Raw genomic sequence first — 26,354 nt, 5'->3', positions numbered from 1 at the left:
GGGAGGGAAGTGAGTTTGCTCGAAAATTGATTGTCCATCCTGTGCGAATGTTGGTGTTGAGCTGAGTCTCCATTTATTCACTGGCATCATAGAGTGAGTATATTTTTCTTTGTCCTGGCAATACATGCAAAGTTACTTGGGTTAGATGCATGTAATAAGCCTCATAATTATCAGAAATTTGGTACTTCAAAGCATAATCCCAAAGAGCACAATAGTTTTGCCACTTAGCTATATCCATCATTTGGTCTGCCCAGGATAAGGAAAATTGCAGAATTTGGTTTCTGCCCTCGAGTGTAAAACAGATTTCATTCTACTTTTCACTGCTTCAAGATCCACCAGAAGTACAAATGCTACTGCAGATTTTATGTCAAATCATAATTGCATAACGACCCACAATTCTTGGTGTTGGTTCTATGTTGGGTAGCACGGTAGGTAGCCTTGTGGATAGCACAATTGCTTCACAGCTCCAGGGTCCCAGGATCGATTCTGGCTTGGGTCACTGACTGTGCGGAGTCTGCACATCCTCCCCGTGTGTGCGTGGGTTTCCTCCGGGTGCTCCGGTTTCCTCCCACACTCCAAAGATGTGCAGGTTAGGTAGATTGGCCATGATAAATTGCCCTTAGTGTCCAAAATTGCCCTTAGTGTTGGGTGGGGTTACTGGGTTATGGGAATAGCATGGCGATGTTGACCTTGGGTAGGGTGCTCTTTCCAAGAGCCGTTGCAGACTCGATGGGCCGAATGGCCTCCTTCTGCACTGTAAATTCTATGATAATAAATTATGCGTAACTCAAAAGTAAAGAAACAGGTTGAGTTAGAGACCCTGGCGGGCGTGATTTTGTTACTCCAGGTGCCAAGAGAAAAATCATGTTCTTCCATGCCCCAGGTGTCCACCTTCTCTCCCCCAGACCCTCACAGTGTACCTCACCTATCTTCATTCTGACAGCCCAAGGACAACCTTATCTTTAAGGGGCTGGCAGCCACTTCCTGTACACTTTCTTCCTGGAACAAGTAGAGGATGAATGGCACAAAGTCTAGAAGTTAAATTTACCCCAGTCACGTCTCACTGCCCCCTCGCCATCCATGCAAAACTGACTGACCCCCAAATGCAACTAAAATTAATACATTTCAGAGACAGAATTTTAATAACTTAAAATGCTTGATGGTAGGAGCAATATTCCTTTCATGGAAAAACTTGTATTGCTTTGTATTGGCTCCTGGTGCATTTTAAGGATGCGTGCGGAAAGGTGGGGGTGGTGGTGAAGCTAAACCTTTAGGCTGCAGTGCTTACTTTCGTGTCCATGTGTCAGGTTTTTGCACACTGTGACTGGAATTTATATTTATGTACAGAGTTTGTCCAGCCCAGCTACTCCCCACTGCTGGACAGTCTGAATTGTTTTTCTTATTTTGCTGAAGTTTTGTTTTGCAATAAGGCTTATTCATTTGGTATGGAAAATGTCTTATTAGGGCTACATTTTCTCTGCATGCTGTTGTAAATGTATCTATTTAAAAAAATCTTCTTCCAGATAATAAAATGTGATATCCAGACCAGAAGCTGCCTTGAGTGGATGGAAGAACATTGCTGGCCAGCAGAGCCAGTGTTCGTCAAAACTCCAGAAGCTGAAGATGAGGATGACGGTAACGGTTCCTTAACCCAAAGCAACTCCTCAGTGGTAGCAGTTAATACAGTATAAGTATTAGAAGAGGGTTCGAGGAACATAGAAACAGGAATAGGCTATTCAGCCCATCCAAGCCTGCTCAGCCAGTCAGTTAGATCATCTATCACAACAGCACTACCCCACACTATCTCCGTATCCTTTGATGTCATGAATCTCCAGAAACCTATTGATTTCTGTTTTAAACATAAGACCATAAGATAGAGGAGCAAAATTAGGCCATTCAGCCCATTGCGTCTGCTCTGACATTCGATCATGGCTGATATGTTTCTCATCCCCATTCTCCTTCCTTCTCCCTGTAACCCCTGATTCCCTTGTTAATCAAGAACCTATCTATCTCTGTCTTCAAGGCACTCAGTGACTTGGCAACCTTCTGCGGCAATGAGTGCCACAGATTCGCCATCCTCTGACTGAAGAAATTTCTCCTCATCTCAGTTTTAAAGGATTGTCCCTGCAGTTTGAGGCTGTGCCCTCAGGTTATAGTCTCTCCAACTCGTGGAAACATCTTCTCCACGTCCATTCTACCTAGGCCTCTCAGAATTTTGTAAATTTCAATGAGATTCCCCCCTCATCCTTCCAAATTCCTTTGAGTACAGACCCAGAATCCTCAACCACTCCGCATATGACAAGCCCTTCATTCCCAGCATCAGCCTTGTGAACCTCCTAGGGACCCCCTCCAAGGCCAGCACATCCTTCCTTCGATACGGGACCCAAAACTGCTCACAATATTCTAAATGGGGTCTGACCAGAGCCTTATACAGCCTCAGAAGTACATCCCTGCTCTTGTATTCTATCCCTCTCAAAATGAATGCTTTTTAAAAATAAATTTAGAGTACCCAATTCATTCTCTCCAATTAAGGGGCAGTTTAGCATGGCCAATCCACCTATCCTGCACATCTTTGGGTTGTGGGGGCGAAACCCACGCAAACAAGGGGAGAATGTGCAAACTCCACATGGGCAGTGACCAAGAGCCGGGATCAAACCTGGGACTGTGAAGCAGTAGTGCTAAACTCTGCGCCGCCATGCTGCTCTGTCTCAAAATGAATGCTAACATTGCATTTGCCTTCCTAACTACCAACAGAACCTGCATGTTAACCTCAAGAGAATCCTGAAATAGGACCCCTGAGTCCCTTTGCACTTCAGATTCCCGAAGCCTTTCCCCATTGAACAATTGAGCTTTCACAGTGCTCTGGGATGGAGAATTCCAATGATTCACCACCCTCTGGCTGAATACATTTCTCCTCATCTCAGTCTTAAATGGTCTACTCCTTATCCTAAGATTATGTCCCATGTTTTTAGATTAACCAGCCAGGGGAAACATCTAATCAACATCTACCTTGTCATTCCCTGTACGAATTTTGTAAGTCTCAATGAGGCACCCCTCATTCTTCAACACTCTAGGGAATATGAACCCAGTCTTCTCAATTTCTCCTCATAAATCAATCTCACCATCCCAGGGGTTAATCTGGTGAACCTACGTTGTCCTCTCTCAATGACAAATATATCCTTCCCTAGATAAGGGACCAAAACTATACACAATACTCCAGGTGAGGTCTCACCAAGGCTCTATACAATTGGATTGGATTTGTTTATTGTCACGTGTACCGAGGTACAGGGAAAAGTATTTTTCTACGTGAAGCTCAAACAGGTCATTCAGTACATGAAAAGAAAATACGGAAAAGGGAAACACAAGGTACACAATGTAAATAAATAGACACGGGAATCGGGTGAAACATACAGGAGTGTAGTATTAATTAGATCAGTCCATAGGAGGGTCGTTTAGGAGTCTGGGAACAACGGGGAAGAGGCTGCAAGACTTCTGTACTTAAATTCCCTTGCGATAAAGGTTAACAGGTAATTTGCCTTCCTAATCTCTTGCTGCAGCTGCATGCAAACGTTTAGTCACTCACAAACAAAGACAGCCATGTCCCTTTGGACACCTGCACTTCCCAACCCCTCTTTATTTAAGTGAATACCAAAGTGAATAACATCGCACTTGTTCTAGAGAGGTTTAAAGGGGGAAAAAATGGAACTCTACTGTCTGTAAGAAAAGTGGATGGGGGAGGGGATGAAATATACTGCGATTACTTCCAGAATAGTGTTTGAAATTAGACCGGGAGGGGAGATAGGGCCAGCGAACAGACATATGAACAAATGGATTTGAAACCAAATGATCTGTTGGGCAGTGTAGAATGTAAAGACAGAAGCAGATGGGATATTCAAAATGTGGCTGAACGACACTGGAGGTAAAGTGGGTTATTTCAACCATGAACCAAGCAGTAGAATTGGGAAATGAAGCGTACCGACTGTCCAAATTAGTTTTGTGTACCTTAAAATGGAACTCCAGTACTACTGGTGCCAATATTCCTACTTTTTTTTTTCCTGGGATTTGAAAACTTTGAACTGTTTTATTCCTGCATCAACCATCTGTCACTTGAAAAGCTGACTACCAGCAGTGGAAAATATATTGAAGACTTTGGTCCTCCCGAACTAACCTCTGGGCTTTAAAAGCATTTCTGTCTGAAATAGACAGGAACCTGTTTGACTATACAAATTGGCTTCTAATAGCTGTTGCGGGACCCTGACTGCAACTTTCAAAGGGAAATATGCGAGACAGGTTTGATAGATTCTTGATTGACAAGGAGTCAAAGGGAATAGTGGGTAGACATAAAAGTGGAGTTGAGGTGAAAATCAGATTAGCCGTGATGTTATCAAATGGTAGAGCAGACCTGAGGGGCTGAATGGCCTACTTCATATGTTCATATGCATGTCAAAGGCACGACAATCCCAGGGCAGGATTCTCTGATCCTGAGGCTAAGTGTTGACACCGTCGGAAACGCCGTCGCGTCAACACGGCCACAGGATCAGCAATTCTGGCCCCTACAGGGGGCCAGCAGGGCGCTGGAGCGGTTCATGCCGCTCCAACTGCTGATCCGCGCATGCACAGTGGGTCTGGCGTGAACCCGCGCATCCGCAGTCCCACCCCTTGTCTGCGCCCGCCCCGACCCAACATGGCGCAGGAGTACAGGGGCCGGTGCGGAATAAAGGAGGCCAGGAGACAGTGAGGCTAGCCGGCCGATCGGTGGGTCCCGATCGCGGGCCAGACCACATCGGAGCCCCCCCCCCCCCCGCCCGCCCCCCCCCCCCCCCCCCCCCCCCCCCCCCCACAGGGCCGCCACCTGACCCTTCAACGCCGGCTCAGAGTAGGTTAGAACTGCACCGGCGGGGCTCGTTTTTTTTTTACGGCCGCTCGGCCCATCCGGGCCAGAGAATGGCGGGGGGGCCTCATAGAGCGGCCCCCGCGCCGGCCCCAATGGCGCTGATTCTCGCATCCCGCCGTCGGGGCGGTGTGGCACGATTCGCACGGCCCACCGCCGATTCTCCGACCCAGCGCAGGGTCGGAGAATCCTGCCCCCAGTTTCTCAGGCATTCAAAGGTCAAACCAGTGGCCATTGAAAACACGGCTGGAAGCCTTTAATTCCCGAAAGGTAAGGTTTGGTGTATTTTGAAAGTATTTTTGTGAGACCATGAGAATTTTCGGGCCTTTGTTAGTGCACTCTATTCACCCCATCCTACCATCCAACTCCCCCTGCCCCACCACACACACACACACAAACAACTCCTAAAACCCTAACAGGCCTTATCTGACGGTGGTGCAGTAGTTGGTCGATTTTGCTCCGGAACAAAACAATGGGCATGAGAAGTAGAGGGTCAATTGGTGCTAGCAGTTCACCAAAATAGTTGTTCAGGAGGCCTCAGACTGAAAATGCTTCAAGTTGCCAAACTGTCCCATTGCAGGGTGCTCCAAGTGCACCTCCAATAAAATGCTATTTAGTGCCCAATGTAACAGCTTCACACAAAGTTCCCTGATGGATCAGCTGAATGGTCTTTTCTTAGCTGAAATAACGATTTAGCTCATTTCTAATAATGTTCAATGCATTTTCATTCAAAATTGTTTCCACGTTATTGTTTGATTTGATTTATTGTCACATGTACCGAAGTACAGTGAAAAGTATTTTTCTGCGGCCGAGGAACGTACACAGTACGTACATAGTAGACACAAGAATAATCGACAGAGAACATTGACAAATGGTACATCGACAAAGCAGTATTGGTTCCAGTGTGGAACAAGGGGCCAAACAAAGCAAATACATGAGCAAGAGCAGCATAGGGTGTCGTGAATAGCATTCTTACAGGGAACAGATCAGTCCGAGGGGGAGTCATTGAGGAGTCTTGTAGCTGTGGGGAAGAAGCTGTTCCCAGCTTCTGGATGTGCGAGTCTTCAGACTTCTGTACCTTTTGCCTGATGGAAGGGTCTGGAAGAAGGCAATGCCTGGGTGGGAGGGTCCTCTGACAATGCTGTCTGTCTTCCTGAGGTAGCAAGAGGTGTATACAGAATCAATGTGGGGGTGGCAAGTTTGTGTGATGCGTTGGGCTGAGTTCACCACAGTCTGCAGTTTCTTGCAATCTTGGACTGAGCAGTTGCCATACCAGGCTGTGATGCAGCCGGATAGGATGCTCTCTATCGCACATCTGTAGAAATTTGTGAGAGTCGGTGAAGACACGCCAAATTACTTTAGCTTCCACAGGAAGTAGAGACGTTGTTGGGCTTCCTTGACTGTTGCGTCAACGTGAGTGGACCAGGACAGACTGTTGGTGATGGCGACCCCCAGGAACTTGAAGCTATCGACCATCTCCACTTCGGAATGATTGATGCAGATGGGAGTGTGTGTCGTGCTGCGTTTCCTGAAGTTGATGATCAGTTCCTTGGTCTTTCCAATGTTTAGAGCGAGGTTGTTTTCGGTGCACCATGTAATCAAGTGATTTATCTCCCTCCTGTAGTCTGATTCGTCGTTGTTTGAGATGCGGCCCACCACAGTCGTATCATCCGCAAACTTATAGATTGAGTTGGAGTTAAATGTTGCCCCACAGTCATGCGTGTATAGGGAGTACAGTAGAGGACTGAGCGCACATCCTTGCGGGGCTCCGGTGTTGAGGACTATTGTGGAGGAGGTGCTGTTGCCTATCCTGACAGATTGCGGTCTGTTGGTGAGGAAGTTGAGGATCCAACTGCACAGGGAGGGGTCAATTCCAAGATTGCGGAGTTTGGTTATTAGTCTTGTTGGGATAATGGTGTTGAAGGCGGAGCTGTAGTTTATGAACAGCAGTCGTATATAGATGTCCTTGTTGTCGAGGTATTCGAGTGTTGATTACAGAGCCAGTGAGATAACGTCTGCTGTGGATCGGTTGCGATGATAGGCAAACTGCAGTGAATCGAGACCGTCTGGGAGGCTGGCAGTGATCCGTCTCATGACTAGCCGCTCAAAGCATTTCATGATAACAGATGTTAGGGCCACCGGTCGGTAGTCGTTGAGGCAGGCTACCATGTTCTTCTTTGGTACTGGTATTATGGTGGCCTTCTTGAAGGAGGTGGGGACCTCAGAGCGGAGGAGTGAGGTGAAATGAAATGAAAATGTAAATCGCTTATTGTCACAAGTCTTCAAATTAAGTTACTGTGAAAAGCCCCTAGTCGCCACATTCCGGCGCCTGTTCGGGGAGGCTGGTACGGGAATTGAACCATGCTGCTGGCCTGCCTTGGTCTGCTTTCAAAGCCAGCGATTTAGCCCTGTGCTAAACAGCCCCTAGGGGTGAAGATATCTGTGAATACACTCGCCAACTGGTCTGCGCAGGCTCTGAGTGCTCGCCCAGGGACTCCGTCGGGGCCCATCGCTTTCCGCGGATTCACTTCCAAGAAGGCAGCTCTTACCTCTGAGGCTGTAATAGTGGGTATGGGTGTGTCCAGGGCTGTTGGGGCGGGTGGCACTGATACATTGGCTGACTGCTCAAAACGGGCATAGAACCTGTTCAGATCATCGGGTAGGGATGCTCCAGCCCCAGATATTCCAGCTGGCCTTGTTTTCTAGCCTGTGATCTCGTGTAGGCCCTGCCATAGTCGTCGTGGGTAAGTGCCGTTGGCCTGTCACTCAGTTATTTAAGAAGCGGACGAGGGTAATGAGGGAGCTGTCAGTTTATCATCAGTTGTGGGAAATTACTGGAATCTATCATCAGTGATTGATGACTTGGACAAATATCCGAGGGAGTCAGCATGGATTTGTGAAAGGTAGGCCGTACCTGACTGGGCAAGCTGAATTTTCTGAAGAGGGCACAAGCATTGTGGAAAGAGGTGTGTTCGAATTTCAAAGTGAGGAAATTATGCTGCAATTTTAATTTGGGCTTCAGTCGGATAGGTATGAAGGACCACTTCTTCTGGTGGGGAATGCAGAGGAAACAGGCACAAGAAAGCACAAAGTAGAAGGGGAGGGGAGAAGAACAAAAAGCAAGATAGGGTGGAGGACAGGAGCCATTCAGTGACTAATGGGATGATGGTACAAAGCAGAAGGAGATGCAGTGGGACAAATAAAGAAAGAAAATATGGATCTAGTCGAGCTGCGGGTGTCACCACAGAACCATTAACAATAGGTGCTGTACAAGAATTAAATAGTAATTATTATTTGGGCTGAGATTGCAACTGTGGTCCTGGATTAAAGTAATTCACTTCACACTTTTCCTGCTGAACACAGCCCAGTCCATCACACAAAACCACCTCCCTTCCATTGACTATGTCTACACCTCCCACTGCCTTGGGAAAGCGGGCAACATAATCAAAGACCCCTCCCTCCCCGGGCTATTCTCTCTTCCATCCGGCAGGGGATACAAAAGCCCGAGAACAGCTCCAACAGGTTCAAAAACAGCTTGTTCCCCGCCGTTACCAGACTCTTATGGACTGAACTGATCTCTTCACACGTCTTCACTACTGAGTAGTACTACACTCCGTATGTTTCATCCAATTCCTGTGCCTAGGCATTTATATTGTGCTTTTATGTATGTCCTACATTTTTCCATGTATGGAATGATCTGCCTGGACTGTACGCAGAACAATACTTTTCACTGTACCTCAGTAGGCATGACAATAAAATCAAATCAATCAATCAATTATGATATGGTTGCAACAGGAGTCTGGCACCAGATTTCCTTACAGCTAAGAGTCTGCTTGGCTTTAATGTCCCTCATCCACTTTACCTGCCTTTGTCTTTGTTTAAAATCTGTTGCAGTTCTGATTTTTCACCAGTTCTGATGAAGGGCCATCAATCAGAAACATTGGGTGAAATTTAATGTCACAGCGGAAGCAGACTGGGTTAATGGGGGGGGGGGGGGGGGGGGGGGATCTAATGTGGGAGGAAAGTGCAGGGTGATGAACCCATCGCCTTCCCAGTCCCCACACACCCCAATTACGTTCAAGTTCAATGCAAATTTAAACTTCCATTATAAAGCAATCAAGAAAAATGTCTGATTGAACTCATCCATTTTTGTAATCAAAGTAAAAAACATTGAGATAGATTAACGGTTAAAAAGTGATTTTATATAATCGTTTTAGGTCAATTGGTACATTGGTAATTAAGCTGATTTTGTATTTGTGACGGGCAAAGATTACAGGCTGTAGAGATACAGATGTACTGTTAATGATTTCAGTGTGAGGATTTTAGATCAACAGCCCACACAGAAAGGCCACTGAAGATTCATTTAATGGCCTCATTCCACCACCACTGGTGTTCAACTAGTGGCAAGCAAGGGTTATGCCATGTGGGTATACCACCAGGTAAACCCTGGTGAGTATGTCTGTGGCATAGTGAGGGAGGGGGGCATCCTCCTCGAGTATCCTGTGCCCAATGGACGGGCTCAGTGGCGGAAATGAAGATACCCTTGAAAAACCAGCTCCTTGATAATGACAGCCCTCCCCTTGTCACCCCTGGGGCCTCCCTTACTGCCCCCAGTAAGCCTGCCTACTCGTCTTGGTCTGGGGCCCTCCAGCAATGGTCTAGGCCCCTGGTAGTGGCCACCGCCCTGGCCCCTAGATCTTGGAAGAGGGACATTTGATCCTGTTGCTAACAGGATAGGGATTAATTTAACAAGCCCTGATTTCACCTCTCACTACCCATTCATAAACAGAAATGTGATTTTATTTCCTCCTTTATAAACCTTAAATTTGGGGTGCTCTAATCCTCTGTAAATACCTCCCACAGAAAACCCGAGATGAGATAAAATAAAAAGGATTGGTTTATTTCACACACACACAAAACAGAAAAAAGAAGTTTTGCAAAGTCCACCACAGTGAAAGAGGGCTAAGGGAAAAGAAAGGGATATAGGGCCAACCCAAAGTAAAAATACAAATTATGGTTTTATGGGAGTCCAGACTCAAACATCTAATGGAGGATTTCTTCTAAGGGTAGGTTGGTTGACATTGTATGGTAGTTCTGTCTTTCCAGAAATAAGACTTCCACGGGGGGGTAGTCCCTCTGCTGTGAGTCATGGCTAGTGGGGCTGGTTTAGTATGGGGCTGGTTTAGCACAGGGCTAAATCGCTGGCTTTTAAAGCAGACCAAGGCAAGCCAGCAGCACGGTTCAATTCCCGTACCAGCCTCCCCGAAAAGGCACCGGAATGTGGCAACTAGGGGCTTTTCACAGTAACTTCATTTGAAGCCTACTTGTGACAATAAGTGATTTTCATTTAATTCCATTTTCATTTCATTTAGTGATGGAAAGCCTTGTCCATTTTTTGTTAATGATAATTTTTACTGAGTAGTCCAGGTGACGTAGATGTGCATTTATTTTCTGTCCAGCCTCAACACGGTCCAGCTCTGTATCAGGAAGTCCATTGGAAAACTTCCCCTGCAGGACCCGGGAATCCCAACAGCAGGCTGCATAATTGGGCCTTATTCCCAAAGGGGCTTCCAGGAATGAGCACCGCACGGTTGTCACTGGCTCTGCCGCCAGTGACTGGACCAATTGCGGCCACCATTAAATTCCACTCGTTAACTCTGATTCTCTCACCTCAGATGCTGCAAGACCTGCAGAGTATTTTCAGAATTTTCCATTTTAATTATGATTAGGTGTGGTATCGATGGGCAGCAGAAACCACTTTGTGAAGACACAAAAATGGATATTTTAAGAAGATTCCAAAATGTGCAATAAGTCGAAACTTACATTTGGAATACTTTTTTTCAGGTGTTATACTTTCTTCCATCATTTCTACTGATGCCAGGAAACTTTCATTTTTACTGATACTTGATGCAAAGACGTTTAAAGAACTTGGCCGTGCTTCAGTTAGCGCTGATTTACATCTTGACCTGCATGGCATATTCATTCCTGAAGAGGAGCTAAGTACAAAACAATACATAGAACATAACAGTGCATTCGGCCCTCGATGTTGCGCCGACCTGTGAAACCACTCTAAAGCCCATCTACACGATTCCCTTATCATCCATATGTTTATCCAATGACCATTTAAATGCCCTTAATGTTGGCGAGTCTACTATTGCAGGCAGGGCATTCCACGCCCTTACTACTCTCTGAGTAAAGAACCTACCTCTGACACCTGTCCTATATCTATCTCCCCTCAATTTAAAGATATGTCTCCTCGAGCTAGCCATCAGCATCCGAGGGAAAAGGCTCTCACTATCCACCCTATCTAATCCTCTGATCGTCATGTATACCTCAATTAAGTCACTTCTTAACCTTCTTCTCTCTAACGAAAACAGCCTTAAGTCCCTCAGCCTTTCCTCATAAGATCTCCCCTCCATACCAGGCAACATTCTGGTAAATCTAATCTGCACCCTTTCCAACTAAAAATGTATGGACTCTGAAGGGGCAGCAGCTGTTTGCTAATGACTGTCAAGTTTAAAAAAGGCTTCTAATGACTGACACCTGAAAAGGAAAAAAAATCTGTTGCCCTATCACAGTGCTCATATTAACTTTACTGTGGGTTTCTAGAACTAAATTTCCAGTGTAAATTTTAACCTGTGTGTTGTGACAATCACAAGATGTGCCTGATTTAACTAATCTTTGGTTAAGTAATTCAGTGATCAAAGTGCAAATCATTGAGATAGGTTAAAGACCTAAAACCACCTGTGTCATCATGGAGATACAGACTAGATTGGAGTGGATTACATTAAGATGAAATTGGACTCATACTTGTGAAGAACAATGATTTGAGGCTTGGGGCTAGTAAAATATTGTTGATTTTTTTTTAGGTGAGGAATAGGCTCAAGTAAGAAGTCTATAGAATGATAGGACTGGATGTTCCAAGCACAGTGGAGATGGGGTTAGAGATTGGACGGCTGGCAAGATAATCGGGCGCTGCATCGGGTTGGCTCCTTGATGCTCCACCTCCAGGAGTATTTCCCAGGGACGGACTGGGATCTGGGTGGGCTGCCCACTCTATCGAGGCAAGCAGCTATTTAATGCAAATAAGGCCCCACTTCTGTGATAACGGTTGTATTGTTCCGATATCAGAGAGTCCCCACTCCTAAACCCGCACTCCCCATACTCCACACACCCCCACCCCACCAGTATGTAGACCTCTTGTTGACAGGTCAGATGGCCATCAAAACTGGAAGTTCCTTGCTCCAATGGCGGAGCCATGGGGATGAAATGCTGTAATCACAGCCATCAATGGCATGACATTCCTTCGGGGGAGGGGGGGGGGGAAACAGGGGGTGCTTGTGTAACATACATGGGTGGCTTTTGGTATTAGTAGATGTTTCTTCCTTTGACGTGCTACTCGTTTCTGTTATTTTTGAATGTACCGTTTCTATATGTCGATGAATTGGTTTTGTTATGTAACTGTTCAAATGTATTGAGGCCCTGTGCCTTGTGACTGATTTACTTATGTGACGGTCGGAATGTTACCACAATAAAATATTGAGTGATAGTTAATTTCCAGAAATAAATGACCAAGTTCTTACCGCTGGTGATACTGGAGATACTCAGTGCTATGTCAAGATGTGTTCAAAAGGGGAGGGACTTGAGCTGAGGGACAGAGAGGAGGTTGGGGGTGGGGGCTGCCTGGGATTGGACCGGTGGAGACGTGGAGCACGGGCTGGAGACGGGTCTAAAAAAGGGGATGGCTGATCGGCAGAGGAGGGGGAGGGGGGGGTGGAGGGGGAGGGGGGGTGGAGGGGGAGGGGGGGGGTGGAGGGGGGGGGGTGGAGGGGGAGGGGGGGTGGAGGGGGAGGGGGGGTGGAGGGGGAGGGGGGGTGGAGGGGGGGGGCGGAGGGGGAGGGGGGCGGAGGGGGGAGGGGGGGGGGTGGAGGGGGGGGCGGCGGGGGCAATGAGCCCCCCAACTAGGCTGATCACCTGGAATGTTCAAGGGTTAAATGGGCCAGTCAAAAGGGCACGTGTGTTCGCGCATCTTAGGGCATTGAAGGCGGACGTGGTAATGTTGCAGGAGACGCATCTTAGAGTAACTGACCAGATTAGATTGAGGAAAGGCTGGGTCAGTCAGGTCTTTCACTCGGGATTAGATTCAAAGACTAGAGGGGCCGCGATCCTGATCAATAAACGGGTGGTGTTTGAGGCGGGTAGAATAGTCTCGGACATGGGAGGTCGGTATGTTATGGTCAGTGGGAAACTGGAGGGGGAGCAGGTGGTATTAGTAAATGTACATGCGCCAAATTGGGATCATGTGAAGTTTATAAAGAGGATGCTGGGGAAGATACCGGACCTGGACTCGCACAGGTCGGTCATGGGAGGGGACTTCAACACAGTTATGGACCCTGACTTGGACCGGTCAAACTCGAAAATGGGCAGGGTGCCAGCAATAGCAAAGGAACTATGATATTATCAGGTATTACAGTACCCGAGAGGCTGAAGACCATTGGTTAAACCTAGGAGTTTACCATTGGCTGTTTGGTATGTAGCTCCGCCCTAACAGGTGGGGTATAAGAACCGGTGCCGTCCCAGCAGCCCTCATTCTGTACCGAAGCTGCTGGTGAACAGTTCTAGTCTATTAAAGCCTTCAGTTATGTTACTACCTCGTCTTTAGTCGTAATTGATCTTGCATCAATTTAATAGATTACACTTAAGCTGAAAGGATGGATCTCCGAATCAAGCCGGAGTGTCTACAACTCAGCCCCCACGCGGAGAACTCGGCGGCGATATTTAAGCACTGGCTGGCGTGCTTTAAAGGCTACCTCGAGACGGCCGGAGGCACCCCCTCAGGTGAACAGAAACAGCATCTCCTGCGCTCAGGGGTAAGCCCTGGGAACTAAACCCTCATCGAGGAGACGGAGGACTGCGATGCTGCGATCGAACTGTTAAAAGGAAATTATATCCGCCCTGTAAATCAGGTCTATGCATGTCACCTGCTTGCAACTAGATGGCAAAGCCCCGGGGAATCGGTGGAGGAGTTCTACCATGCGCTACTGGTGCTGGGCAGAAGCTGTGGCTGCACGCAAGTTTCGGGGAGCGAGCACACGGAACTCCTAATCCGGGATGCCTTCGTAGCAGGTATGAGCTCCTCAGAGATGCGCCAAAGACTCTTAGAAAAGGATACCCTGGGACTTAGAGAGGCACGGGCCCTGGCAGGGTCCATGGATGTTGCCTCCAGAAACGCGCAGTCCTATGCGCCCGACCGCGCAGTGGGCCCCTGGGCTGCGTGGCATCCCACAGCGGCAACCCCACAGACCTTCTCCGTGTCCCCACAGGCCTGCGCTGTAAGATGGCCCACTAACTCCGTCGGGCCCCGCTGTTTCTTCTGCGGGCAGGTGAAGCACCCCCGCCAGCGCTGCCCGGCCCGCACCTCCACCTGCAAAGGGTGCGGCAAGAAGGGCTATTTTGTGGGGGTCTGCCAGGCACGAGCCATGGCCGCGGTCTCCAGCGACTCCGGACCGCCGCGGCAACCTTCCCTTCGGGCCCCAGGCGGCCAGCACTCACCGCCACCCCCCTATCCTAGGGCCACGTGCGACCCACGGGCGTGGCCATCTTGCCCCTCGGACACCACGCTGGACGGATGGGCGCCGCCATTTTGTCCATTTCCGCCGCCATTTTGTCCATCCCCAACCACCATGTGCGACCCATGGGAGACGCGATCTTGGATGGGGCCCCAGCGCGGCCGACTACACACTGCCCGATCAAAACCCGCAACTACTCCATCTGGCCTCAGTGACTCTGGACCAAAGTCGACCTCGGACGCTCGCAACAGCAACGACGACGGTCTTCATCAATGGCCACGAGACGTCCTGCCTGATCGACTCTGGGAGCACGGAAAGCTTTATACACCCCGACACAGTAAGGCACTTGTTACCCACTCTGTAAACCAAAGAATCTCCCTGGCCTCCGGGTCACACTTGGTGGAGATAAAGGGGTTCTGCATTGCAAACCTCACTGTCCAAGGCAGGAAATTCAACAAGTTCCACCTTTATGTCCTGCCACACCTCTGCGCGGCTACACTCCTGGGGTTGGACTTCCAATGTAACTTGCAAAGCCTGACCTTCAAATTCGGCAGCCCTATATCCCCACTTAATGTCTGCAGCCTCGCGACCCTTAAGGTCAACCTACCTTCCCTGTTTGCGAACCTCACCCCGGATTGCAAACCCGTCGCTACCAGGAGCAGACATTCATCAGGTCAGAGGTCCAGAGGCTGCTGAGGCAAGGGGTCATTGAAGCTAGCAACAGTCCCTGGAGAGCTCAAGTAGTGGTGGTAAAGACCGGGGAGAAACATAGGATGGTCATTGACTACAGTCAGACCATCAACAGGTTTACGCAGCTGGATGCGTACCCTCTACCCCGCATATCCGACCTGGTAAACAGGATCGCGCAATACAAGGTCTTCTCCACGGTGGATCTCAAGTCCGCCTACCATCAGCTACCCCTCCATACCAGTGACCGCAAATAAACTGCCTTCGAAGCAGATGGGCGGCTCTATCAATTTTTAAGGGTTCCCTTTGGTGTCACTAACGGGGTCTCGGTCTTCCAACGCGAGATGGACCGAATGGTTGCCGGTACGGCTTACGCGCAACGTTCCCGTAGCTTGATAACGTCGCCATCTGCGGCCATGACCAGCAGGACCACGACACCAACCTCCGAAAATTTCTCCAGACTGCGAAAATCCTTAACTTAACGTATAATAAGGATAAATGCGTATTTAGCACCGACCGCCTAGCCATCCTCGGCTACGTAGCGCAAAATGGAGTTATAGGCCCCGACCCTGAATGCATACGCCCCCTTATGGAGTTCCCCCTCCCTCACTGCCCCAAGGCCCTGCAGCGCTGCCTTGGATTTTTCTGTTATTACACCCAGTGGGTCCCTAACTATGCAGACAAAGCCTAACCCCTAATCCAGTCCACAACCTTCCCCCTGTCGACGGAGGCCCGCCAGACCTTCAGCCGCATCTAAGCAAACATTGCAAAGGCCACGATGCGCGCGATCGACAAGTCCATCCCCTTCCAGGTCGAGAGCGATGCGTCCGACGTAGCTCTGGCCGCCACCCTCAACCAAGCGGGCAGACCCGTGGCCTTCTTCTCCCGTACCCTCCATGCTTCCGAAATCCGCCATTCCTTGGTCGAAAAAGAGGCACAATCCATAGTAGAAGCTGTGCGACATTGGAGGCATTACCTGGCCGGCAGGAGATTCACTCTCCTCACTGACCAACGGTCGGTGGAGTTCATGTTCGATAATGCACAGCGGGGCAAGATAAAAAACGACAAGATCTTGCGGTGGAGGATAGGACTCTCCACCTACAACTATGAGATCTTGTATCGTCCCGGGGAGCTAAACGAGCCTCCTGATGCCCTGTCCCACGGCACATGTGCCACCACACAAGTGGACCGCCTCCAAGCACTCCACGAGGACCTCTGCCACCCAGGGGTCACTCGTTTTTTTCCACTTCATTAAGACCCGCTACCTGCCCTACTCCATCGAGGAGGTCAGGACAGTCACCAGGGACTGCCAAATCTGCGCAGAGTGCAAACCGCACTTCTACCGGCCAGAGAGGGCGCACCTGATAAAGGCTTCCCGTCCCTTTGAGCGCCTCAGCATGGATTTCAAAGGCCCTCTCCCCTCCACCGACCGTAACATGTACTTCCTGAACGTGATTGATGCGTACTCCCGGTTCCCTTTCGCCATCCCCTGCCCAGACATGACCGCAACCACCGTCATCAAGGCCCTCCAGAGTATCTTTACATTGTTCGGTTTCCCCGCGCACATACACAGTGATAGGGGGTCCTCCTTTATGAGTGACGAACTGCGTCAATTCCTGCTCAACAGGGGCATTGCCTCAAGCAGGATGACCAGTTACAACCCCAGGTGAAATGGGCAGATAGAGAGGGAGAACGGAACGGTCTGGAAGACCGATCTACTGGCCTGATGATCCAGGAATCTCCCAGTCTCCCGCTGGCAAGAAGTCCGCCCGGTGACCCTCCATGCCATCCGGTCTCTGCTCTGTACAACTACCAACCAGACACCTCATGAATGTCTCCTTGTCTTCCCCAGGAAGTCCTCCTCCGGGACCTCGCTCCCAACCTGGCTAGCAACACCTGGACCCATCCTGCTTCGGAAGCACGTGTGGGCGCACAAGTTGGACCCGTTGATCAAGAGGGTCCACCTGCTGCACGCTAACCCCCAGTATGCCTACGTGGCGTTCCCTGAAGGCCGGCAAGATACAGTCTCCCTTCGGGACCTGGCGCCCGCCGGAACCCCACGCGCACCCGAACCATTACCCCCACCGCCCCCCCTCCACAGCACCTCACAGGAGGGTCAGTCCTCCCGCCTCTCCTGCCTAGGCCCTCCCACCCACCGACGCCCCCTACAGGCGCCCCCCTCCCGTGTCAACTGTTTGCCCCACCAGCGCCGTCTAGGGGTGACAAAGCTACAATGGAGGCCGAAGCCACGCTCCCGGAGTTGCAGACGCCCGGACCCCCACCAGAATCACCACCGAAGCCCAGACGATCCAGGAGGATGACCAAGCCACCCGACCGACTGATTGCTTCTCTGTAACTGTAACTGTAAATGAACACTGAATGTAAATATTCTCGACAACCCTGGAACGAGGTATCACGGTACCTCCATACCTGATCATACCATGTTAGAGGCAATTGTAACCACTGGCCACCACCCCCCCCGGACTTTTTTTTAACAGGGGGTGAATGTGGTATTATCAGGTATTACAGTACCCTAGGAGTTTACCATTGGCTGTTTGGTATGTAGCTCCGCCCTGACAGGCGGGGTATATAACCGGTGCCGTCCCAGCAGCCCTCATTCTGTACCGAAGCTGCTGGGGAACAGTTCTAGTCTATTAAAGCCTTCAGTTATGTTACTACCTCGTCTTTAACCGTAATTGATCGTGCATCAGGGACTAAGAGGGTTCATGGAGCTGATGGGGGGGGTGGATCCATGGAGGTTTGGGCAGCCGAGGGTGAAGGAGTTCTCCTTCTATTCACACGTGCATAAAGTATACTCCCGGATTGATTTCTTTATTTTGAGCAGGGCCTTGCTGGCTGGGGTGGTGGACACGGGGTACTCGGCGATCACAATCGCAGACCATGCTCCGCACTGGGTTGACCTGCAGGTTAGTAAAGACAGTAACCAGCGCCCGCAATGGAGGTTAGATGTGGGACTTTTGGCCGATGAAGGGGTGTGCGAGCGGCTGAGGAAATGTATTCAGAACTACCTGCAGGTCAACGACACGGGGGAAATTTCAGCAGCGGTGGTGTGGGAAGCACTGAAGGCGGTGGTCAGGGGGGAGATGATTTAGATCCGGGCCCGTAGGGAGAAGGTGGACAGGGCAGAGACGGACCGACTGGTAAAGGAGATACTGCAGATCGATAGGAGGTATGCGGAGACCCCAGAGGCAGGGCTTTTAAGGGAACGGCGGAGGTTACAGGCAGAGTTTAGCTTGCTGACCACAGGGAGGGCGGTGGGGCAGCTGAGAAAGGCGAGGGGGGCAATCTACGAACATGGAGAGAAGACCAGCAGAATGCTTGCACAGCAGCTTAGGAAGAGGGAGGCAGCTAGGAGATAGGGAAAGTAAAAGACGGAGATGGGAACCTGGTGGGTGATTCAGTAGGGGTGAATAAGGCATTTAGGGATTTCTATAACAGGCTGTACAGGTCGGAACCCCCTGCGGGGCCGGAGGGGATGAGGCACTTCTTGGAGGGGCTGAATTTCCCAAAGGTGGACAGGGAGCGGGAATAAGGGCTGCGGGCTCCGATCGGGTTGAAAGAGATAGTGGAGGGTCTGAAGGCCATGCAGTTGGGTAAAGCCCCGGGGCCGGACAGGTACCCAGTGGAGTTCTATAAAATGTTCTCTGGGATATTGGGGCCGGTGTTGATGAGGATGTTCAATGAGGCAAGGGAAAGAGGGGTGCTACCCCCAATGATGTCACAGGCAATGATTTCACTGATTCTTAAGCGGGACAAGCACCCGGAGCTGTGTGGGTCCTACAGGCCGATCTCCCTGCTGAATGTGGATGCCAAGTTACTGGCCGAAATCTTGTCTTCCAGGATTGAGGATTGTGTACCGGACGTTATTGGGGAGGACCAGACGGGGTTTGTTAAGGGCAGGCAGTTGGTGACCAATGTAAGAAGGCTTTTAAATGTGATCATGATATTCCCGGAAGGTAGGAAGGTGGAGGTAGTGATTGCAATGGATGCAGAAAAGGCTTTTGATCGGGTAGAATGGGATTATCTGTGGGAGGTACTGGGACAGTTCAGATTTGGGCGGGGCTTTATCGACTGGGTCAGGTTACTGTATCAGGCTCCGGTGGCAAGTGTACAGATGAATAGCACTACTTCGGACTATGTTAGACTGTACCGGGGGACGAGACAGGGATGCCCCTCTCCCCACTGTTGTTTGCACTGGCTATAGAGCCGTTGGCAATTGCCCTGATAGCCTTGAGGGGCTGGAGAGGACTGATCCGGGGGTGGGGAGGGGGGGGTGGGGGTGGAGCACAGGGTTTTGCTCTATGCAGGTGACCTGCTTCTGTACGTTTTGGACCCAATAGAGGGGATGGAAGAAATCATGAAGGCTTTCAGGGAATTTGGCCGGTTTTAAGCTTAACATGGGATAAGCTTAATATGGGAAAGAGTGAGATATTTGTGGTCCAGGCGAGGGGACAGGAGAGGCGACTGGGAGAGCTGCCGTTTAGGTTAGTAAAGGGAAGTTTTAGGCACCTCGGTATCCAAGTGGTGCGGGAATGGGACCGGCTGCATAAATTGAATCTGTCCCGGCTGGTGGACTAAATGAAGGACGATTTTCGGAGATGGGACGCGCTTCCGTTGTCTCTGGCTGGGAGGATGCAAACGGTGGAGATGACGATCCTCCCGAGATTCCTATTTGTATTTCAGTGTCTCCCCATTTTTATTCTGCGGTCCTTTTTTAAGCGGGTCAACAGAGTGATCACGGGCTTTGTCTGGGCAGGCAAAGGGGGATTCAGGACAGGGTAGTTTCCAGAGGGTGGGTAGGAGAAGGGAGCGTCTCGGACATTTACAAGGAACTTATGGGGTCATAGGAGATGCAGACCGAAGAGCTGAAGCACAAGTGGGAGGAGGAGCTGGGAGGTGAGATAGAGGATGGTCTATGGGCAGACGCGTTGAGTGGAGTCAACGCGTCCGCAACATGTGCCAGGCTCAGCCTGATACAATTTAAGGTTGTTCACCGGGCTCACATGATAGTGGCCCGGATGACCAGATTCTTTGGGGTTGAGGACAGGTGCGCAAAATGTGCGAGAGGACTGGCGAACCATGTCCACATGTTTTGGACATGCCCAAAGCTTAGGGGATTTTGGCAGGGACTTGCGGACATCATGTCCACGGTGTTAAAGACAAGGTTGGCGCTGAGTCCAGAGGTGGCGATTTTCGGGGTGTCAGAAGACCCGGGAATCCAGGAGGAGAAAGAGGCAGACGTTCTGGCCTTTGCTTCACTGGTAGCCCGGAGATGGATACTATTAGCATGGAGGGACTCAAAGCCCCCAAAGTCTACCTGGCTATCAGACATGGCTAGATTTCTCTGTTTGGAGAAAATCAAGTTCGCCTTGAGAGGGTCACTGTTCGGGTTCACCCGGAGGTGGCAACCGTTCGTCGACTTCTTTGTGGGAAATTAATCATCAGCAGACGGGGGTGGGGTGGGGGTGGGGGGGGGTGGGGGGGGGGGGGGGGGGGGAGTAGTTTAGATTAGAGTAGGGGGTCAATAAGGGTGGGACCTGTACGAGAGGTAAATGGCTTTTGCACTATGTATATTGTTTATTTTGTTGTTGTTACTATACTGAAAATACCTCAATAAAATGTTTATTAAAAATAAAAGATGTGTACAAAAGGTGCTAAGAACAGCGGTAAAGAGAGCTCTCGTGTAACTAGAGGTAAAGTTCAAAGTCATAACTCAAATCAAGTGGAATATAATAATAACCAGGTACATATTGAATTCAAAATGCATTTGGAACACTGAAACATAAGTGGAGCTATCTGGGTTAATTCAGCGACCTTTACACAATGACATAGATGTGTAAACAATGTACGTTTGGTGTGCTGTATTTTATAATCACGGGCAGTGTTCAGGGACCTACAACCTCGATTTGATAAGGAATGTGTATGCAATGCAACCTGAGGAACAGAAACTTAAATAATCTCGTCCTGGTGATGTCCTGATGCTGCTTCAGCCAAATAATTTTAGCTGACTTTGTTACTATTTTATGACTTTGTTCAGATAGCGTGAATTATATGGATTAAAAATAGACTAAAACCATCATACAAAAGGTACAAGATTGCAAATGGCTGATATGCAAAATAAACCATTTGACACATTTCATTTACTGTGTGGAATATGTTGAAGTTTCATTAACTTTACAAATGACTGAAGCAAATGAGAAATAAAGTACTGTATCGTTTATTTATAATGTTATGGGCCAGGGTTTAGAGGACACCAAAGTATACCTGACCCACCTGATCTGAGTTCACCTGACCCACAACTTTTAATAGATGTTGGTTATGGGGAGCACAAGGGCCCACTTTGCAGGTGTGATGCAACAGAGATTTAAAGTATTTTTAAAACAAAACAATGTTTATTCTATGAATCCAGTTGACATTTTATAAACCCACAGTAAACATCTTACCAACTACCAACACTGATAACCCCTCCAAAAAAGATACAGTACTCTATAGGTAACCCTTAGTAACTTTCCTAACAATATCCATAAGCCAAAACACTTTTTAACAAAGACAGTAGGTTTGAATTCTCTACAGAGAACAGTTACCACTTTTAAATTATCAAGTGATCAAAACACCTTGTTTAACATACAGAGAGAGACCAGTATACATCTGCTTGATTTGAATGCAGCTGTCCACCTGAAAGCGAAACTAAAACACAGGGCCAAAAAGAGCTTCCAGCTCAAAACAAAAGTAAAAAGCAGAATCGTATTCCAGCTCCATCCACACAATGACATCACTGCAGCCATTTGATAAAACACACTTGTCTTAAATGGACTCTCACATGACAATAACTCTTGCCTTTTGTCCCTTTTATTGTGTTACGGCAATTTCTCTGCAAAAAGCCATTGCTAGAGAACAGTGCACCATCTTCTCCCACAGTCACACGGCTTTCAACAATGGAGCAATGGCCACTCTGAGGAGTGAGGTTCATAAAACTCTCTCTATCCAATGGTGTCTAATTGCGATTTAATCAAATGAAAATTAATATTTGAAGGACTTCATAGTTTGGAGCAACAGAAGTAAATTACTGTCAGAAATCCGAGTCACGGAACCAAAGACCACTAACACTAATAACCTAATTAGCAAATTTGGGCGGCACGGTCGCACAGCTCCAGGGTCCCAGGTTCGATTCCTGGCTTGGGTCACTGTGCGGAGTCTGCACGTTCTCCCCATGTCTGCATGAGTTTCCTCCGGGTGCTCCGGTTTCCTCCCACAGTCCAAAGATGTGCAGGTTAGGTAGATTGGCCATGCTCACTTGCCCCTTGGTGTCCAAAAATGTGAGTTGGGGTTACTGGGTTGCGGGGGTGGAGTGGAGCTCTGGGCTTGAGTAGGGTGCTCTTTACAAGGGCCGGTGCAGACTCGATGTGCAGAATGGCCTCCTTTTGCCCTGTGAATTCTATGAAAATGCAATCATTATTCTTCATATCGTGTAATCCAACCAATCACCTTTACAATAAAAATTCCTACATTTTGCTGACCCAGAATTAATGCTGATTAATAACAGATTCTTATTTTTATATTATTTGACAGACAGGGATAGAAATTGGACATGTTCGCAACATTAATCTTTAACGTTTTGTAGATTATTCAGGACGCTAAAAATACTGGTAAATGTGATTAGAAATCATGGGATGAAACATTCCTGTATAAGTATGCTCAGTAATGTTTGATAGGTACTGAGTTAGCAGATTTCAAGGCAATATGGATTTAATGGGAAAAAACAAACATGAAACTAAGTGTTAGGAAAACCAAGGTAGTTTTATATTTGAAGACATTAGAAATCAGGGAGAGTTTTTACAAAAATCATTTCATGGTCATTAGTAGACTTTTAATTCCAGCTATTTTTAAAAAAATGTATTTTATTACAAATATGTATCAAAACAGGTTACAGCAAATCAACACCTTGGGAATCATACTTCCCAACAATCCCTGGGATCCTGGAGCTGTACAGAGTTTTCCCCTTTTTCACCCCCCCCACCCCCCCCCCCTCTCCTCCCACCCCCCTGCGACGAACAGCTCTTCAAACACGGTCACAAACATCCCCCCCTTTTTCTCAAACCCCCTGTTGAGCCCCTTAACTCATAGTTTAACTTCTCTAACTGCAGTAAGTCGTACAGCTCACCCAACCAAGCTGCTACCCCCGGTGGCGACGACGACCGTCACTCCAGCAAGATTCGCCGCTGTGCAATCAGAGAGGCGAAGGCCACGACATCGGCCTTCCTCCTCTCCATGAGCTCCGGCTTCTCTGAAACCTCAAATATCGCCACCATAGGGTGGGGTTCCACCTCCTCCTCCACTCTCCTGGCTAAGACCGCGAACACTCCCGACCAAACTCATCCCAATTTTTCGCAAGCCAAAACATGTGAGCGTGATTCGCTGGCCCCCACCCACACCTCTCACACTCATCTGCTACCGCCTGAAAGAACCCACTCATTGTCGCCCGAGTCATATACACTCTGTGCACCATCTTAAATTGTATCAGGCTCTTCCTTGCACAAGAGGAGGTCCCATTTACCCTACGCAGTGCCTCACTCCATACTCCCTAATTGATCTCCCCTCCAAACTCCTCTTCCCATTTCTCCTTGATCTTCACCACCCACTCACCTCCCTCCTCCCCCAGTCACTTGTATATACCCCCAATTCTTCCCTCCCCTTCCACATCCAGAAGCAGCAGTCGCTCCAGCAGGGTGTATTCCGGCAACCTAGGGAACCCCTTTTGTATATTGTAGCTGACACATGTATCCTTACGAATGTACAGTATAAAAACATTTAAATCATAGGTGGGAAATCCCACAGTGGGGAAAAATCAGGATTTGTGCCAGGTTGCAAGCCGTGCCCATGCTGCCAACTCTAGCAGCTTTCCTGATGACCCAGTCAGACTTCCCACCCCGGCTCGGTGGGACCATGCAAATAGCTCTTTGGAGTGATTTTGCATGTCATTGGCGTGCAGGCTGCACCATTCGTAAGCCAGGCCGAGAGTCCTGCTGGCATGAAGTGGTGCAAGTATTGAGGAGCATGGATCTGGCAGCTTGCAGTCCAAGTGTTGACAAGGTGATAAGTACCTTCCCATCAAGTATCGGCAGGGAACCAAAAAGGAGGGGGTGTCTTTCATGGGGTATGGGGTGCTTGTGCTGTGCTGGTGGGGCTCAGCCCAGGGGTCTTCCTTGGAAAGGGACTTCTTTAGTTGCTCTCCCCAGCGGCAGCCCTTAAACAGTTAGTCATAAGAACATAAGAACTAGGAACAGGAGTAGGCCATCTGGCCCCTCGAGCATGCTCCGCCATTTAATGAGATCATGGCTGATCTTTGTGGACTCAGCTCCACTCTCCGGCCCGTACACCATATCCCCGAATCCCTTTATTCTTTAGAAAGGTATCAATCTTTTTCTTAAAAACGTTTAAGGAAGAAGCCTCAACTGCTTCACTGGGCAAGCCTTTCCAGAGATTCACAACCCTTTGGGTGAAGAAGTTCCTCCTACACTCCGTCCTAAATCTACTTCCCCTTATTTTGAGGCTATGCCCCCTGGTTCTGCTTTCCCCGACCAGTGGAAACAACCTGCCCGCATCTATCCTATCTATTCCCTTCATAATTTTATATGTTTCAATAAGATCCCCCCGCATCCTTCTAAACTCCAATGAGTACAATCCCAGTCTACTCAACCTCTCGTCATAATCTAATCCCCTCAACTCTAGGATCAACCTACTGAATCTCCTCTGCACTCCCTCCAGTGCCAATATATCCTTTCTCAGGTAAGGAGACCAAAACTGAACACAATACTCCAGATGCGGCCTCACCAACACCCTATACAATTGCAGCATAACCTCACTAGTCTTGAACTCCATCCCTCTAGCAATGAAAGACAAAACTCGATTAGCCTTCTTAATCACCTGTTGCACCTGCACACCAACCTTTTGCGACTCGTGCACCAGCACACCGAGGTCCCTCTGCACAGCAGCATGTTTTAACATCTTACCGTTTAAATAATAATCCATTCTGCTGTTATTCCTCCAAAAATGGATAGCCTCACACTTGGCAACATTGAATTCCATCTGCCAGACACTAGCCCATTCACCTAACCTATCCAAATCCTTCTGCAGACTTCCGGTATCCTCTGCACTTTTTGCTTTACCACTCATCTTAGTGTCGTCTGCAAACTTTGACACATTGCACTTTGTCCCCAACTCCAAATCGTCTATGTAAATTGTGAACAACTGCGGGACCAACATTGATCCTTGAGGGACCCCACTAGTTACAGGTTGCCAACCAGAGAAACACCCATTTATCCCCACTCTCTGCTTTCTGTTAGTTAACCAATCCTCTACCCATGCTACCACTTTACCCTCAATGCCATGCATCTTTAGTTTATGCAGCAACCTTTTGTGTGGCACCTTGTCAAAAGCTTTCTGGAAATCCAGATATACCACATCCATTGGCTCCCCGTTATCTACTGCACTGGTAACGTCCTCAAAAAATTCTACCAAATTAGTCAGACACGCCCTACCCTTTGTGAACCCATGCTGCGTCTGCCCAATGGGACAATTTCCCTCCAGGTGCCCCGCTATTTCCTCCTTAATGATAGATTCCAGCATTTTCCCTACAACCGAAGTTAAGCTTACCGGCCTATAATTACCCGCTTTCTGCCGACATCCTTTTTTAAACAGTGGTATCACGTTTGCTACTTTCCAATCCTCTGGGACCACCCCAGAGTCTAGTGAATTTTGATAAATTATCACTAGTGCGTTTACAATTTCCCTAGCCATCTCTTTTAACACTCTGGGATGCATCCCATCAGGGCCAGGAGACTTGTCTACCTTTAGTCCCATTAGCTTGCCCAATACTGCCTCCTTAGTGATTACAATCATCTCAAGGTCCTCACCTATCTTATCTTTATTTCCATCAGTCACTGGCATGTTATTTGTGTCCTCCACTGTGAAGACTGACCCAAAAAACCTGTTCAGCTCCTCAGCCATTTCCCCATCTCCTATTATTAAATCTCCCTTCTCATCTTCCAAAGGACCAGTATTTACCTTAGCCACTCTTTTTTGTCTTATATATTTGTAGAAGCTTTTACTATCTGTTTTTATGTTCTGAGCCAGTTTACTTTCATAGTCTACCTTACTCTTCTTTATGGCTTTTTTAGTAACTTTCT

At 48.5% G+C, this 26,354-nt stretch overlaps 1 protein-coding gene across 1 annotated transcript in view; it reads left to right on the top strand.

Annotated features, from left to right (window-relative positions):
- The window catches only part of LOC140430451 (beta,beta-carotene 15,15'-dioxygenase-like), a 62,273-nt gene extending 50,063 nt beyond the window's left edge, over positions 1-12,210 (top strand). The window contains exons 11-12 of the mRNA XM_072517933.1: positions 1,524-1,635; positions 10,736-12,210. Coding sequence (XP_072374034.1) covers positions 1,524-1,635; positions 10,736-10,953 — 330 coding nt within the window. The 3' untranslated portion in view covers positions 10,954-12,210. The remainder of the gene's footprint in view (positions 1-1,523; positions 1,636-10,735) is intronic.
- Positions 12,211-26,354: the final 14,144 nt, after the last annotated feature.

The sequence above is a fragment of the Scyliorhinus torazame genome, chromosome 10 (genome assembly GCF_047496885.1).
Source record: "Scyliorhinus torazame isolate Kashiwa2021f chromosome 10, sScyTor2.1, whole genome shotgun sequence".
Taxonomy (NCBI): Eukaryota; Metazoa; Chordata; class Chondrichthyes; order Carcharhiniformes; family Scyliorhinidae; genus Scyliorhinus; species Scyliorhinus torazame.
This window is presented reverse-complemented; position numbering and strand designations above follow the sequence as displayed.